At 39.9% G+C, this 18,636-nt stretch overlaps 1 protein-coding gene across 1 annotated transcript; it reads right to left on the bottom strand.

The window, feature by feature from the left end:
* Positions 1–15,666: 15,666 nt before the first annotated feature.
* On the bottom strand, positions 15,667–16,983 carry LOC128647346 (translin-associated protein X-like). The gene is given in 2 exon segments (XM_053700128.1): positions 15,667–16,832; positions 16,949–16,983. Coding segments are annotated over 2 exon segments (936 nt in total). The 3' UTR covers positions 15,667–15,931.
* Between the last annotated feature and the right edge of the window lie 1,653 nt (positions 16,984–18,636).

Here is an 18,636-nt window from a genome sequence, read left to right as displayed (position 1 = left end):
TTTAAAATGTTGTACTGTAATGTAACATGTTATTTTGTACTTCTTCTTCTAGGTGCAGAGGGAGTTGATATGGCCACATAAACAGAACCAAAAGATTACAATAATGTTAGGAAACTGTATATGATTGTGAGACTATAGTGTTGATTGCTTCTTTATTACACCAGTAGCGTATTTACATTGCATTGAGAGGTTAACGTGTGCATAGTCCCCCTACCTCTTGCTCTCAATATATATCTATCACTTTGGAGATATTTATAAAGTGTGGTTGTTATGGATCTAGTGCAGCTAAATTTATGTACATCATCCTGATTACTGCTTGTTTTCATGCTAGTTATATATCGAAAGGTATTCATGGAGAGCACGGATATCACATCACTAAATGATGTTTTGTAAATCAACTGGGTAATATTTAGGCCACAAATCTCTTTCTGACTTCATGTATTCAGATTCCAGGAGGACAGGCAAAGTGAATACCATACCTTATTATACTTTATCCATCTTCTCCAATTTGTGAACAGATCAGGTCGCTATTTGAATTGGACTCCTATAATTTTAAAATATATTTTTGTGACTTGTAATGATAGACTATTATTGTAATTGTTAATGACTGTGGAGATATTTATGGCACCCACTCTCAACATGTTTTCTCCTTTTTTGTGTGACCAGTTAGGCGAGCATGTTCTCCTCAGGGATTCGAGGCAGGTGAAGAAGACAATTATTGATACTTCTGTACAGGGTCGAATATGGAAAGGGACATCATATCCTCAAGTGGTCTTGGCAAGCAGTGTCCAGTCTTACCAGACTCCACGACCGTATTAGCCATACCATGGTTTACTAATTATCCTTTCCTATGTGAAAGGTGAAATTTTAGTTATTGATTGATTACAGATGGTAATTAGTCGTTTATGGCAGTTATTACATTTTTTTTATCAAACAGATATTACATTTTCTGTGCATGTTACTACCATAGACTGAACATGCGTTCTACATTTATAGGTATGAAGCAGAAGTATGATGAGATTTTCAACTTCCTCTCTCGGGGAGAATACCCACCCTTGTATGGAAAATCACAGAGATTCCATCTCAAGAAGTACGCCTCCAAATTTACACTCAAAAGTGAGTATTATAAATTTTTGTGGTTTTGGAAATTAGCTTTATAATGAATGTATCTCTTAATTGTTCCCTTTCATTACAAATGGAGAGCTCTTCTTTGGACATAAAAAAAGTTGTAAAAACCACGGAAGAAGCTAGGAGGATCTTTGTGCAGATGGCAATAAGCTCAAGATTCTATTGCTATGGCATGACTGTTGACATTGGAAACTGGGTACGTATTGTTTTATTGGCTATTAATATTTATGAAAGCTGTATTAGGCGCTCAATTATATATATATATATTTTTTTTTTCATTATTTTTTTTTCTTGTATATCATGTCCTGATTTCATTTTCTTGCTGGAGACATAAAAAAAAAATTGAAGAAAAAAATAAATAAAAGAAAGCTGTACACATTAAGAACTGTTTTCTTACAGATCATGGAATGCGACAGATGTCAGAAATTTGGAAAACCTTTGCCAGCTCCCCAGCCTTTACAATGTATTCGGGTCAGTGTATACAGTAGTATTACATAACAGTTAATATTTCCGATTATTACATTATTTTCATCTCATTAGGTGTCGGCTGTCTGGGAGCTGGTTGGTATTGACCTTACAGGTCCTTTACCCAAAACAGAGGACGGTTTCCAATATATCCTAACTGCCACAGATTATTTTTCAAAGTGGGTGGAGGCTTACCCTCTAAAAACCAAATCAGCTGCAGAGGTGGCAAAGCATCTTTGCTCAATGATTTACCGTCATGGATGTGCTAAATGCATCCTTTCTGACCAGGGCAGAGAATTTGTCAATCAAGTATGTGTACTTTCCACTTATCATTGGTGTGAAAACCATTGAGTATTCTGTTTATTTTATTATTATGGTTTTTTTACAGCTGAATGATAGGATGTGCAGCCTTCTTGGAATTGAAAGAAGCATGACGGCTGCATATCACCCCCAAACCAATGGTTTAGATGAAAAAAAAAAATAATCATAACATCAAGCGGCAAGTTGCATTTTTTCTTGTATTATTCAGGTTTCACGTTAAGTTATCTTCTTCTTTTATTCCACCGATTTTTATTAGTTTATGTTTACAGCTAGAAATTATAGAATTTTTTCTTTTCTTATTTTTTATACTGTTTTTGTTATTAGTGAGTAGTGATGTCGCAAACAGTTCGCCGGAGAACAGTTCCCGGCGATCTTAGCTTGTTCGCGTTCGCCGCGGCGGGCGAACATATGCGATGTTCGATCCGCCCCCTATTCATCATCATTGAGGAAACTTTGACCCTGTATCTCACAGTCTGCAGACACATTTGAGCCAATCAGCAGCAGACACTCTTCCAGACCCTACCAGCTCCTGGGCAGCAGCCATTTTAGATTCATTACAATCCTGCATTCTTAGTGAGAGGAGGTTTAGTGCTGCTGCTTGTGATTTTATAGGGAAATTGATAGCTAGGCTAGTGTATTCAGTATCCACTACAGTCCTGAAGGACTCATCTAATCTCTGCTGTAAGGACAGCACCCCAAAAAACCCTTTTTAGGGCTAGAACTTCAGCCCAAAAAGCCCTTTTTAGGGCTAGAACTTCAGTCGGTTTTTTTTTTGCATTTGCCTGCCTGCCAGCATGTGTGTGAGGCTCACCGCATATACTGTGCCTACTTGCTCACTGCCACCACTCATATCTGGTGTAATATTAGTGTAAATTTTTTTTAAAAAAAAACTTTTACATCATTTTGCTAGTGTAATCTAATTTCATTTTCCATCAGGCCTGTGTGTCAGGCCCACAGCATATACTGTGATTAATTGCTCTGTGCCACCACTGATATCTGGTGTAACATTAGTGTAAATTTAAAAAAAAAAAAAAAACTTTTACATCAGTTTGCTAGTGTAATCTAATTTCATTTTCCATCAGTCCTGTGTGTCAGGCCCACAGCATATACTGTGATTAATTGCTCTGTGCCACCACTCCTATCTGGTGTAACATTAGTGTAAATGTAAAAAAAAAAATTTTTTACATCAGTCTGCTAGTGTTATTTAATTTTAGTTGCCAGGCCAGCATGCCACTAGTGCCAGCCTGTGTGTCAGGCTCCCAGCATATACTGTGCCTACTTCCATCCTCAGTGCCACCACTCCTATCTGTTGTAACATTAGTGTAAATTTTTTTTAGAAAAACATTTTACTTCAGTCTGCTAGTGTTACTTAATTGCAGTTGCCTGCCAGCGTGTGTGCCAGGCCCACTTTCCAAATAGTGCCACCAATCATATTTGTAGTGTAAATATTTTTTAAAAAAACTTTTTTGACTGTGAAACATCAGTCTGTTAGTGTAATGTAATTGAAGTTGCCTGCCTGCCTGCCTGCCAGCGTGTGTGCCAGGCCCACTCGCCAAGTTAGTGGCACCACTCATATTTGTTGTAACAGTAGTGTAAATATTTAAAATAAAAACTTTTTGGACTGTGAAACATCAGTCTGCTAGTGTAATCTTATTGCATTTGCCTGCCTGCCTGCCAGCGTGTGTGCCAGGCTCACTTGCCAAGTTAGTGGCACCACTCATATTTGTTGTAACAGTAGTTTAAATATTTAAAAAATAAACATTTTTGACTGTGAAACATCAGTCTGCTTTTTTGTGTCAGGCTCACAGCGTATACTGTGCCCACTTGCCCAGTGCCACCACTCATATCTTGTTTAATAGTAGTGTAAGTGTAAATTTAAAAAAAAAAAAAAAACTTTTTGGATTGTGAAACATCAGTCTGCTTTTTTTGTGTCAGGCTCACAGCGTATACTGTGCCCACTTGCCCAGTGCTACCACTCATATCTTGTTTAATAGTAGTGTAAGTGTACATTTAAAAAAATAAACTTTTCGGAATGTGAAACATCAGTCTGCTTTTTTGTGTCAGGCTCACAGTGTATACTGTGCCCACTTGCCCAGTGGCACCACTCATATTTTGTTTAATAGTAGTGTAAGTCTACATTTAAAAAAAAAAAAATGACAGGCAGAGGCAGGCCACCCCGCAGGTGCCGTCGTGGTCGTGGTGCTGTGATTCCCTTTGACCCTACAATAATGCACAGTGTTCAGAGGCCACGTGCCATGAACGAAAAAAGTTCGGAGGAGGACCTAGTTGAATGGCTAACACAGGACACCCAATCTTCTACAGCTTCCGCTCCTAACCTTGACGCACCATCCACCTCCAGCTTAGCTGCGGGCACCTCTCAAGTGACCAGTGCCACTCGCCCGCCTGCCGCCACTACCAACACTAGCACCACAGCCGCTTCACTTGATCTGTTAGAGGAGTTATTGACACATCAGTTGGAAGAAATGAGTGATGCGCAACCATCATTGACAGAGGATGTAGATAAAAGTGATATGTCTCAGTCAGGCAGCATTACAGACATGGACGTACGGTGTGATGATGATGGTGATGTTGTACTCGCTGCTGCTTCCTTTGTTGATTTGTGAGATACAAGTGAAGCGGTTGATGATGATGCGTCCGTGGATGTCACTTGGGTGCCTGGTAGAAGAGAAGAAGAGGGGGAAAGTTCAGATGGGGAGACAGAGAGGAGGAGGAGAAGACGAGTTGGAAGCAGGGGGAGGTCGTCGCAAGGAGCTAGTGGCACAGTCAGACAGCCTGCATCGGCACACAGGGTCAGCCAGACAGCACGCCAATCAACGCATGCTGTTGCCACCACCAGAATGCCGTCATTGCAGAGCTCAGCAGTGTGACATTTTTTTTGTGTGTCTGCCTCTGACAACAGCGATGCCATTTGCAACCTGTGCCAAAAGAAACTGAGTCGTGGGAAGTCCAACACCCACCTAGGTACAACTGCTTTGCGAAGGCACATGGTCTCACATCACAAACGCTGATGGGATGAACACATGAGTAGAAGCAGCACACAAACTCAAAGCCGCCATCCTCCTCCTGGTCCAGCATCTTCAGCCACGTCAACAACTGCTGTCCTCCTTGCCCCCCTCTCAACCATCCGCCACTCAGTCTCTCTTACGTAGCAGTTCCTGGTCATCTGCCCACAGTCAGGTGTCTGTCAAGGACATGTTTGAGTGTAAGAAGCCAATTTCCCAAAGTCACCCCCTTGCCCGGCGTCTGACAGCTGGCTTGTCTGAACTCTTAGCCCGCCAGCTTTTACCATACAAGCTGGTGGAGTCTGAGGCATTCAAAAAATTTGTATCTATTGGGACACCGCAGTGGAAGGTACCCGGCCGAAATTTCTTTTCACAAAAGGCAATACCCAACCTGTACTCGATTGTGCGAAAGGAAGTAATGGCATGTCTGGCACACAGCGTTGGGGCAAGGGTCCATCTGACCACTGATAGCTGGTCTGCGAAGCATGGTCAGGGCAGGTATATCACCTACACTGCGCATTGGGTAAACCTGCTGACGGCTGACAAGCATGGAATGCGTGGCTCTGCAGAGGAGTTCGGTGACACCGCCACGACTTGCAGGCAGGCCTGCTGCTACCTCCTCTACTCCTCCTGCTCCATCCTCTTCCATAACCTCTTCCATAACCTCTTCCTCGGCTGAGTCCTCTTCTGCTGCTGCGTCTTGCTCCACATCAACGGCACCCCCCCAGCTCCCCAGGTACTATTCAACATCCCGTATACGGCAGTGTCACGCCGTCTTGGGGTTGACTTGCCTGAAAGCCGAGAGTCACACCGCACCAGCACTCCTGTCCGCCCTGAACGCACAGGTGGATCAGTGGCTGACTCCGCACCAACTGGAGATTGGCAAAGTTGTTTCTGACAATGGAAGTAATTTGGTGGCGGGATTGAAATTGGGCAAGTTGACACATGTGCCGTGCATGGCACATGTGTGTAATCTGATTGTACAACGCTTTTTACATAAGTACCCAGGCTTACAGGACGTCCTGAAGCAGGCCAGGAAGGTGTGTGACCATTTCAGGCGTTCCTACATGGCCATGGCGCACTTGTCCGATAACCAGCGGCGAAACAACCTGCCAAGTGAGGCGCTTGATTTGCGACAGCCCGACACGTTGGAATTCAACACTCCTAATGTTTGACCGCCTGCTACAACAAGAAAAAGCTGTTAACGAGTATTTGTATGACCGGGGTGCTAGGACAGCCTCTGGGGAGCTGGGGATTTTTTTGCCACGTTACTGGACGCTCATTCGCAATGCCTGTAGGCTTATGCGTCCTTTTGAGGAGGTGACAAACCTAGTCAGTCGCACCGAAGGCACCATCAGCGACATCATACCATTTGTTTTCTTCCTGGAGCGTGCCCTGCGAAGAGTGCTGGATCAGGCCGTAGATGAGCGTGAAGAGGAAGAGTTGTGGTCTCCATCACCACCAAAAACAGCCTTATCAGCATTGCTTGCTGGACCAGCGGCAACGCAGGAAGAGGATTGTGAGGAAGAGGAGTCAGAGGAGGAATGTGGCTTTGAGGATGAGGAGGAAGACCAAGCACAACAGGCATCCCAGGGTGGTCGTTGTTGTCACCTATCTGGTACCCGTGGTGTTGTACGTGGCTGGGGGGAAGAAGATACCCTCAGTGAGGACGAGGAACGGGACATGATTAGCTCGGCATCCAACCTTGTGCAAATGGGGTCTTTCATGCTGTCGTGCCTGTTGAGGGACCCTCGTATAAAAAAGCTGAAGGAGAACGACCTGTACTGGGTGTCCACGCTACTAGACCCCCGGTATAAGCATAAAGTTACTAAAATGTTACCGAATTCACGCAAGTCGGAAAGGATGGAGCAGTTCCAAAATAAATTAAAAACTATGCTTTACACAGCATATAAGGGTGATGTCACAGCACAACGGGAATCTAACAGGGGAAGAGATGAAAGTATTCCTCCTCCTCCTCCCACGACCACGCCGGCAAGGACAGGACGCTTTCCAGACGTTTTGTTGATGGAGGACATGCGGACCTTTTTAACTCCTATGCATCGTCACAGCCCTTCGGGATCCAGCCTCAGAGAATGACTCAACCGACAGGTAGCAGACTACCTAGCATTAACTGCGGATCTCGACACTCTGAGGAGCGATGGACCCCTTGACTACTGGGTGTGCAGGCTTGACCTGTGGCCTGAGCTATGCCAATTTGCAATCGAACTTCTGGCCTGCCCCGCTTCAAGTGTCTTGTCAGAAAGGACCTTCAGTGCAGCAGGAGGTATTGTCACTGAGAAGAGAAGTCGCCTAGGTCAAAAACGTCTTGATTATCTCACCTTTATTAAAATGAATGAGGGATGGATCCCGAAGGGACTGACATTGTGCGATACATTAGAGTAAAAAAGGCCTGATGAGATGAGCTGCCTTGGGCTACAAATGGTACACACGCTGCTGTATTTTATCTTCGAATGGCGGATGACTTGCGTGACTTACCCGCCAACAACTAGGGTTCAAGCCGCAATGTTTTAGGGCACTTTCTAACTGTCAAACAAACATCAATTTTTCAGGCCGCTGCAAAAATACCTAATTTTTCAGGCAGTTTTACATGCCTAATTTTTCTGGCCTCTGGTGCTGCACTGTGGCTACAAAACCCAAACCAAAAAAAAAGGCACATAACAGTGATTAAACTGTTAAGAATAGTACTACTTAACACAACCTGACCATGGGTCCCAGACCGCATGTCTTATTGTTATATTTTGTAAGGGTCATTATATATCATGCAGGCCATATAGACCTCCCCCAATAGGGGGAGTAAAATTGATTAAAGTGCTAAGAATAGTACTACTTAACACAACCTTACCATGGGTCCCAGTCCGCATGTCTTATTGTTATATTTTGTAAGTGTCATTATATATCATGCAGGCCATATAGACCTCCCCCGATAGGGGGAGTAAAAGGGATTAAAGTGCTAAGAATAGTACTACTTAACACAACCTGACCATGGGTCCCAGACCGCATGTCTTATTGTTATATTTTGTAAGGGTCATTATATATCATGCAGGCCATATAGACCTCCACCGATAGGGGGAGTAAAAGGGATTAAAGTGCTAAGAATAGTACTACTTAACACAACCTTACCATGGGTCCCACCAGGCCGTATGTCTTATTGTTATATTTTGTAAGGGTCATTATATATCATGCAGGCCATATAGACCTCCCCCGATAGGGGGCGTAAAAGGGATTAAACTGCTAAGAATAGTACTACTTAACACAACCTTACCATGGGTCTCAGACCGTATGTCTTATTGTTATATTTTGTAAGGGTCATTATATATCATGCAGGCCATATAGAACAACTCCCCCGATAGGGGGAGTAAAAGGGATTAAAGTGCTAAGAATAGTACTACTTAACACAACCTTACCATGGGTCCCAGTCCGCATGTCTAATTGTTATACTTTGTCAGGGTAATTATATATCATGCAGGCCATATAGACCTCCCCAGATAGGGGGAGTAACAGGTATTAAAATGCTAAGAATAGTACTACTTAACACAACCTAGTTACCATGGGTCCCAGACCGCATGTTTTGTTGTTATATTTTGTCAGGGTAATCATGCAGGCTATATAGACCTCCCCCGATAGGTGGAGTAACAGGTATTAAACTGCTAAGAACAGTAATACTTAACACAACCTAGTTACCATGGGTCCCAGACCGCATGTCTTGTTGTTATACTTTGTCAGGGTAATCATGCAGGCCATATAGACCTCCCCTGATAGGGGGAGTAACAGGTATTAAACAGCTAAGAACAGTACTACTTAACACAACCTAGTTACCATGGGTCCCAGACCGCATGTCTTGTTGTTATACTTTGTCAGGGTAATCATGCAGGCCATATAGACCTCCCCTGATAGGGGGAGTAACAGGTATTAAACTGCTAAGAATAGTACTACTTAACACAACCTAGTTACCATGGGTCCCAAACCGCATGTCTTGTTGTTATACTTTGTCAGGGTAATCATGCAGGCCATATAGACCTCCCCTGATAGGGGGAGTAACAGGTATTAAACTGCTAAGAACCGTACTACTTAACACAACCTAGTTACCATGGGTCCCAGACCACGTCTTGTTGTTATACTTTGTCAGGGTAATCATGCAGGCCATATAGACCTCCCCCGATAGGGGGAGTAACAGGGATTAAAGTGCTAAGAATAGTACTACTAAACACAACCTAGTTACCATGGGTCCCAGACCGCATGTTTTGTTATACTTTGTCAGGGAAATCATGCAGGCCATATAGACCTCCCCCGATAGGGGGAGTTACAGGTATTAAACTGCTAAGAACAGTACTACTTAACACAACCTAGTTACCATGGGTCCCAGACCACGTCTTGTTGTTATACTTTGTCAGGGTAATCATGCAGGCCATATAGACCTCCCCCGATAGGGGGAGTAACAGGTATTAAACTGCTAAGAACAGTACTACTTAACACAACCTAGTTACCATGGGTCCCAGACCACGTCTTGTTGTTATACTTTGTCAGGGTAATCATGCAGGCCATATAGACCTCCCCTGATAGGGGGAGTAACAGGTATTAAACTGCTAAGAACCGTACTACTTAACACAACCTAGTTACCATGGGTCCCAGACCACGTCTTGTTGTTATACTTTGTCAGGGTAATCATGCAGGCCATACAGACCTCCCCCGATAGGTGGAGTAACAGGTATTAAACTGCTAAGAACAGTACTACTTAACACAACCTAGTTACCATGGGTCCCAGACCACGTCTTGTTGTTATACTTTGTCAGGGTAATCATGCAGGCCATATTGACCTCCCCTGATAGGGGGAGTAACAGGTATTAAACTGCTAAGAACCGTACTACTTAACACAACCTAGTTACCATGGGTCCCAGACCACGTCTTGTTGTTATACTTTGTCAGGGTAATCATGCAGGCCATATAGACCTCCCCCGATAGGGGGAGTAACAGGTATTAAACTGCTAAGAACAGTACTACTTAACACAACCTAGTTACCATGGGTCCCAGACCACGTCTTGTTGTTATACTTTGTCAGGGTAATCATGCAGGCCATATAGACCTCCCCCGATAGGGGGAGTAACAGGGATTAAAGTGCTAAGAATAGTACTACTAAACACAACCTAGTTACCATGGGTCCCAGACCGCATGTTTTGTTATACTTTGTCAGGGAAATCATGCAGGCCATATAGACCTCCCCCGATAGGGGGAGTTACAGGGATTAAAGTGCTAAGAATAGTACTACTTAACACAACCTAGTTACCATGGGTCCCAGACCGCATGTTGTGTTGTTATACTTTGTCAGGGTAATCATGCAGGCCATATAGACCTCCCCCGATAGGGGGAGTAACAGGGATTAAAGTGCTAAGAATAGTACTACTTAACACAACCTAGTTACCATGGGTCCCAGACCGCATGTTTTATTGTTATACTTTGTGAGGGTAATTATATATCTATCAAATCTATCTATTTATCTTCTATTGATTCTATCTAACTATCAATCTATGTATATCTATCTATCAAATCTATCTAGGGGGAGTTACAGGGATTAAAGTGCTAAGAATAGTACTACTTAACACAACCTAGTTACCATGGGTCCCAGACCGCATGTTTTGTTATACTTTGTCAGGGAAATCATGCAGGCCATATAGACCTCCCCCGATAGGGGGAGTTACAGGTATTAAACTGCTAAGAACAGTACTACTTAACACAACCTAGTTACCATGGGTCCCAGACCACGTCTTGTTGTTATACTTTGTCAGGGTAATCATGCAGGCCATATAGACCTCCCCCGATAGGGGGAGTAACAGGGATTAAAGTGCTAAGAATAGTACTACTAAACACAACCTAGTTACCATGGGTCCCAGACCGCATGTTTTGTTATACTTTGTCAGGGAAATCATGCAGGCCATATAGACCTCCCCCGATAGGGGGAGTAACAGGGATTAAAGTGCTAAGAATAGTACTACTTAACACAACCTAGTTACCATGGGTCCCAGACCGCATGTTGTGTTGTTATACTTTGTCAGGGTAATCATGCAGGCCATATAGACCTCCCCCGATAGGGGGAGTAACAGGGATTAAAGTGCTAAGAATAGTACTACTTAACACAACCTAGTTACCATGGGTCCCAGACCGCATGTTTTATTGTTATACTTTGTGAGGGTAATTATATATCTATCAAATCTATCTATTTATCTTCTATTGATTCTATCTAACTATCAATCTATGTATATCTATCTATCAAATCTATCTATCTCATGGCCGGACTGTTTTGTGACAGCCACTTGTGTTTCAGCCAAATTTGAAGTAGGAGGACAGACCAAGCATCTTCTTCCATCTCCCTGTTCCGAAAATCAAGGCATATAGAACTCCCCCGATAGGGGGAGTAACAGGTATTAAAGTGCTAAGAATAGTACTACTTAACACAACCTAGTTACCATGGCTCCCAGACCGCATGTTTTATTATTATACTTTGTCAGGGTAATTATATATCTATCAAATCTATTTATCTTCTATCGATTCTATCTAACTATCAATCTATGTATATCTATCTATCAAATCTATCTCGTAGCCGGACTGTTTTGAGACAGCCACTTGTGTTTAGGCCAAATTTGAAGTAGGAGGACAGACCAATCATCTTCTTCCATCTCCCTGTTCCAAAAATGCAGGCCATATAGACCTCCCCCGATAGGGGAAGTAATAGGTAGTAAACTGCTAAGAATAGTACTACTTAACACATCACGGGTCCCAGACCGCATGATGTATTGTTATACTCTGTCAGGGAAATTATATATCTATCAAATCTATCTATCGAATCTATCTAACTATCAATCGTATCTATCAAATATATATTGCATCTATTGATCTATGTAATTCGTATCTATCAAATGTATATTGCATCTTTTGATCTATATAATTTGTATCTATCATATGTATATTGCATCTTTTGATTTATGTAATTTGTATCTATCATATGTATATTGCATCTATTGATCTATGTAATCTATGTATCTATCTATCATATCTATCTATCTCGTGGTTGTGCAAATGGACTGTTTGCGGTTGTTTGCGGTGCGTTACACGGGGAGTTTGGTCTGTCACTGTGAAGCGGGCGTAACCCTTACACTACCTGATCGATACAACATCATACCTGATGTTTTAAAGCACGTTATTCCAAACAATTTAGGAATGTTAGGTGATTTAGGCCCTTTATGGGTTAAAACCAGACTCTGCATTAACTATGTAATTTTCCGTGGGAGTTTTGCCATGGATCCCCCTCCGGCATGCCACAGTTCAGGTGTTAGTCCCCTTGAAACAACTTTTCCATCACTATTGTGGCCAGAAAGAGTCCTTGTGGGTTTTAAAGTTCGCCTGCCTATTGAAGTCAATGGCGGTTCGCCGGTTCGCGAACAGTAGTGGAAGTTCGAGTCCGCCGTTCGCGAACCGAAATTTTAAGGTTTGTGACATCACTATTAGTGAGGCATTATACGAGTACATAAGATCAATTGAAAAAACATCCTTAAAAAATATACAGATAATATGAAAAAAATTATAGAATGGTTTCTAACATATAAGTGTTATGTAAATGTGTTTATCTTGCATTTTGTTTTATTCATTCTAGAGCTCTCAGTAAATTAATGAGGATCAAACAAATTGGGACATATACTTGGAGGCCAATAATATTTTTCATTGATAAAATGTAAGACTGTGCAACAATAGTCTCACTTTCAACTTACTATGTCATAAAAAATGTTTTTTGTCGTTTCAGCTTAAAAATATTATTATGCCTGTGGAGACGACATATTCTACCTTCATAGGGGTACAGGAAACAGCGATGGAGACTGATACAGCAAGTACACAGCAAAACATCGCCAAGTCGCAAGTCAAATAAAAGTTGGCTTATGAAAAGAAGGCCCCAAAAATATACATGGGGAGCTCTTCTTTGGACATAAAAAAGTTATAAAAACCACAGAAGAAGCTAGGAGGATCTTTGTGCAATTACATTCCTCTGATGTGGGAGGTCATTCAGGAATCGGAAAAACGCGGATGGCAATAAGCTCAAAATTCTATTGGTATGGCATGACTGTTGACATTGGAAACTGGGTACGTATTGTTTTATTGGCTTTTAATATTTATGAAAGCTGTATTAGGTGCTCAATTATATATATATATATATATATATATATATATTTATTATTTTTTATTTTATTTTTTTCTTGTATATCATGTCCTGATTTCACTTTCTTGCTGGAGACATAAAAAAAAAAATTTAAGAAAAAAATAAATAAAAGAAAGCTGAACACGTTAAGAACTGTTTTCTTACAGATCATGGAGTGCGACCAATGTCAGAAATTTGGAAAACCTTTGCCAGCTCCCCAGCATTTACAATGTATTCAGGTCAGTGTATACAGTAGTATTACATAACAGTTATTATTTCCGATTATTACATTATTATTTTTTTTTATATTTGCTTCATCTCATTAGGTGTCGGCTGTCTGGGAGCTGGTTGGTATTGACCTTACAGGTCCTTTACCCAAAACAGAGGACGGTTTCCAATATATCCTAACTGCCACAGATTATTTTTCAAAGTGGGTGGAGGCTTACCCTCTAAAAACCAAATCAGCTGCAGAGGTGGCAAAGCATCTTTGCTCAATGATTTACCGTCATGGATGTGCTAAACGCATCCTTTCTGACCAGGGCAGAGAATTTGTCAATCAAGTATGTGTACTTTCCACTTATCATTGGTGTGAAAACCATTGAGTATTCTGTTTATTTTATTATTATGTTTTTTTACAGCTGAATGATAGGATGTGCAGCCTTCTTGGAATTGAAAGAAGCATGCCGGCTGCATATCACCCCCAAACCAATGGTTTAGATGAGAAAAACTAATCATAACATCAAGCAGCAAGTTGCATTTTTTCTTGTATTATTCAGATTTCACTTTAAGTTATCTTTTTTTATTCCACCGATTTTTATTAGTCTATGTTTACAGCTAGAAATTATAGAATTTTTTCTTTTCTTATTTTTGTTACTTTTTTTGTTATTAGTGAGGCATTATACGAGTACATAAGATCAATTGAAAAAACATCCTTAAAAAATATACAGATAATATGACTTTAAGAAATGATAGAATGGTTTCTAACATATAAGTGTTATGTAAATGTGTTTATCTTGCATTTTGTTTTATTCATTCTAGAGCTCTCAGTAAATTAGTTAATGAGGATCACACAAATTGGGACATATACTTGGAGGTCACCCTTTTTTCTTTAAGATCAAAAGTACAAAGTACAACAAAATATTCGCCCTTTCGTCTAATGTATGGGAGAGAGGCAGTTTTCCCTTGCGAAGTTCTGATTGACCTACCAGTGAGTTCTTTTTTTTTAATCCTTTTCCTATTTTTAAATACATTTTCAATAGTAATTGTTTAGTATATAATGATGTCACCCCTTTCTGAATAATTGCAATATCCAACATAAAAGGCACATAAAATTTTAATTATTTGTTGAATATTAGTAAAATGCTAAAGTTGGTGCCATAAGAGTGTTTAGGGTAATGTGCACATTTCTAAACAAGATATATATTTTTTTATTTACATGCATTTTATGCTTGATAATTAACCAATACTATTTTTCATTGATAAAATGTAAGACTGTAACACAATAGTCTCACTTTTAACTTACTATGTCATAAAAAATGTTTTTTGTCGTTTCAGCTTAAAAATATTATTATGCCGGTGGAGACGACATATTCTACCTTCATAGGGGTACAGGAAACAGCGATGGAGACTGATGAAGCAAGTACACAGCAAAACATCGCAAAGCGCAAGTCAAACAAAAGTTGGCATATGAAAAGAAGGCCCAGAAAAAGAACAAGGGGTTATTGTACAGTATAGGCGATGAAGTTCTTCTTTATAATGCAAGAAAGCATGGCAGAAAAAGAGGAAGGCTTGAGCGAGACTTTTCTGGCCCCTATATAATTCATGAAATGAGTGGCACAATGGTCACATTATCAAAATCCGATGGGTCTGCTCTAAAGAAAAAGGTAAATGTAGAGCACAGAAAGCCTTCTGCAGATAGATCAATGAATGTTCTGCAAACGATTGAAGACAGAGGTAGCAATTACTGACTTATTCTTTAGATAGTGTGACCCCGTTGGTCATGGTTTTGTCAGTGCCTTGTTGGTCTAGCCTTTTTTTTAAAGTTTGACCCTGTTGGTCAAGTGTGTGGCCGTGCCCTGTTGGTCTGGCCTTTTTTTTAATCTGCGTACAAAACATACCTGCAGTCTAAATTTTGTTGTTTTATTTTATTCTTTTTTCCATTTCAGTTAATATGCTATGGACTTCTGCAGATGATGGCTCGGTGGAAGCAGTTGTGGGGCCATACAGATTATATATGTCTTCGTTTTACACACTGCGTGGGAGAGAGTGGTTAGTTTATGAGGTAATAGACTAGGGTGTTGAAAATGTATCAAGCAAAAATCGAAGATTCTGTTATAAATTAATTTATATTTTCCATATTGCAGGTGATCGATGCATACATCCATCACCTCATTGAAAACCATAATGTAAGTGTGAATTCTGTGTGCGCCTCTGTTACATGTTTGTTGCATATTTTTTTCTTCATTTTAGCCTTTTTTTTTTTTTAACTTTATTTCCTTTCATTTCTGGAGAAAATACAAACTTTGGAAATGTGGAAACACAGCCAACAACTGATAAGTATATTTTACGTTGATAACTGCATTTAAAGCAAAACAGGTCATTTGCAGTTCTGTACAATATGAAATACTATAGTTAAAATAAAGTACAGCCAAAGGTAAACATCAATATTACTGAAAGTGATCATTGTGTATAAGCAATACAAACAAGACCGTGTTATATTTTTTAAAATATATAATAAAGTAGAAATTAACCCACTGGCAGCCCTGTCATACTTTCAGTCGAGAACAAACTCCTCTTAAGAAATGCCATTGTCGTGTTCATTCAGTTCACTTTTGGAGGAAAATAAATCTGCAAGCATATGCTTGGGAATCTCTGACCCTCTAACTTTTAAAGTATAACAGGCATTCTCGACTTTAGCTAAGCTTTGCTTCAGTGTGTGCAGTTTCCTTGAAATTTCATAGGGCCCAGTATTTCCAATATAAGAGAATCCGTCGAAGATCTCTAGTAAGAACTGTCTCAGTTCAAAGGGAGTGTCTATGTCACCGTTTCCAACGCTACCTATGCACAAGCGCATAAGCTCTCCAGTGAGATCAGCTATGCCAAGCAGGTAATCCACAGGAGTGATCTGTACGCTCAGCATACTTGGCTTTGTTTGCTCCTTATCTGTTGAACTTGACAGTGGCCCATCAAGTGGATCTGATGAGTTTGCATCCTGAATCTTTACAATGTCTTCAAATATTAATTGTCTGTTGATGTCTTCCAAGCAAACAAGGCTTTTTGTTGTTATAAAATGCAGAAACGTCACAGCTTCTACATACTCTTGTAGACCAGGTGTAAATGCTCTGTGGTATTGATGCATATCTTCTCCCTCTAATTCTTGAGCGATCTGCTTGATTTTCTGTCTAACAGCAGCTAATTTGGCTTCTGCTTCAGTCAAGACTGCATCTTTGTTAGGTTCACTTAAGACTCTATGTAAAAGGAATATTGTCCGTTTGCTTTCAATAGTTATATCCCGGCCAAGCTTCACAAGTCGCTCGTATTTATCATGCCTTATATCCAGCTCTTGCTGAAATGATTTAAAAGCAATGATCACAGGTGATGATACGTCAACGGCATTTCCCCTTTCATCTTTCTTTTGAGGTCATGAGAAATTGTAATTTTTTCGTTTTTTAAATGCACCTGAGCCTTCCTTATTGCTAATAGTTGCTGATTGTTCTTAGCTGCCAATAGCCTGTAACACAACTGATCTGATGTACAGTAAACGCGCAGTGATCAACATAACATGGTCAAAAGGAATTATGTGCACAAAGACCTTTTATCTTTTTTTAACAGGAACCTGTTCGCCATGTCTGCAGTGGTTTCAACAGCATTATTTTCAGGACAAATGCAGAGACTTGGAAAGGTTTGTTACTTGTCACATTTACAGCTATAATTAAAAAAATGTATATAATGATTAATAATAACTTTGATTTAAAAACGCTTCCTCAGATGAAGATACCAATTGAAGATCTCTGGATTTGCCCTGTCAACTTAGGAGCACACTGTATTTTAGTGGTATTTATCATTATACAAAGTAATTTCACCTCAACTCATGTTATCGTGCACTATTGTATATGATTTATGTTATGTGTACAGTCATTTAACTTTAACACTATAAAAAAGCACAGTTTTCTAAAAATAACAAAATAGGAATATTAACAACTACCTTTTTGGTTAACTTTGCAAAATATTTTTTTAGATTGTCATCATTCCAGAGAAGGTCATAGTGATTATGGACCCAATGGGGAATGAAAATTACTATCATTCGATAATGCAACACAAATTGAGGTTAGTGTTTCTATTGAAATTTATAATTTTTAACAATTAACACATGTGAACTTCTTTGGACATAACAAAGTTGTAAAAACACAGAAGAAGCTAGTAGGATCTTTGTGCAATTACATTCCTCTGATGTGGGTCATTCAGGAATCGGAAAAACGCGGATGGCAATAAACTCAAGATTCTATTGGTTTGGCATGACTGTTGACATTGGAAACTGGGTACGTATTGTTTTATTAACTTTTAATATTTATGAAAGCTGTATTAGGCGCTCAATTATATATATATATATATATATATATATATATATATATATATATTTTTTTTATTTTTTTTTATTTTTTTTTCTTGTATATCATGTCCTGATTTCATTTTCTTGCTGGAGACATAAAAAAAATTTGAAGAAAAAAATAAATAAAAGAAAGCTGAACACGTTAACAACTGTTTTCTTACAGATCATGGAGTGCGACCAATGTCAGAAATTTGGAAAACCTTTGCCAGCTCCCCAGCATTTACAATGTATTCAGGTCAGTGTATACAGTAGTATTACATAACAGTTATTATTTCCGATTATTACATTATTATTTTTTTTTATATTTGCTTCATCTCATTAGGTGTCGGCTGTCTGGGAGCTGGTTGGTATTGACCTTACAGGTCCTTTACCCAAAACAGAGGACGGTTTCCAATATATCCTAACTGCCACAGATTATTTTTCAAAGTGGGTGAAGGCTTACCCTCTAAAAACCAAATCAGCTGCAGAGGTGGCAAAGCATCTTTGCTCAATGATTTACCGTCATGGATGTGCTAAACGCATCCTTTCTGACCAGGGCAGAGAATTTGTCAATCAAGTATGTGTACTTTCCACTTATCATTGGTGTGAAAACCATTGAGTATTCTGTTTATTTTATTATTATGTTTTTTTACAGCTGAATGATAGGATGTGCAGCCTTCTTGGAATTGAAAGAAGCATGCCGGCTGCATATCACCCCCAAACCAATGGTTTAGATGAAAAAAAAAAACTAATCATAACATCAAGCGGCAAGTTGCATTTTTTCTTGTATTATTCAGGTTTCACTTTAAGTTATCTTCTTCTTTTATTCCACCGATTTTTATTAGTCTATGTTTACAGCTAGAAATTATAGAATTTTTTCTTTTCTTATTTTTTTATACTGTTTTTGTTAT

Source organism: Bombina bombina, chromosome 2, assembly GCF_027579735.1.
Source record: "Bombina bombina isolate aBomBom1 chromosome 2, aBomBom1.pri, whole genome shotgun sequence".
Classification (NCBI taxonomy): Eukaryota; Metazoa; Chordata; class Amphibia; order Anura; family Bombinatoridae; genus Bombina; species Bombina bombina.
Note: the sequence above shows the minus strand (reverse complement) of the source record. Positions and strands in the feature narration are given on the sequence as shown.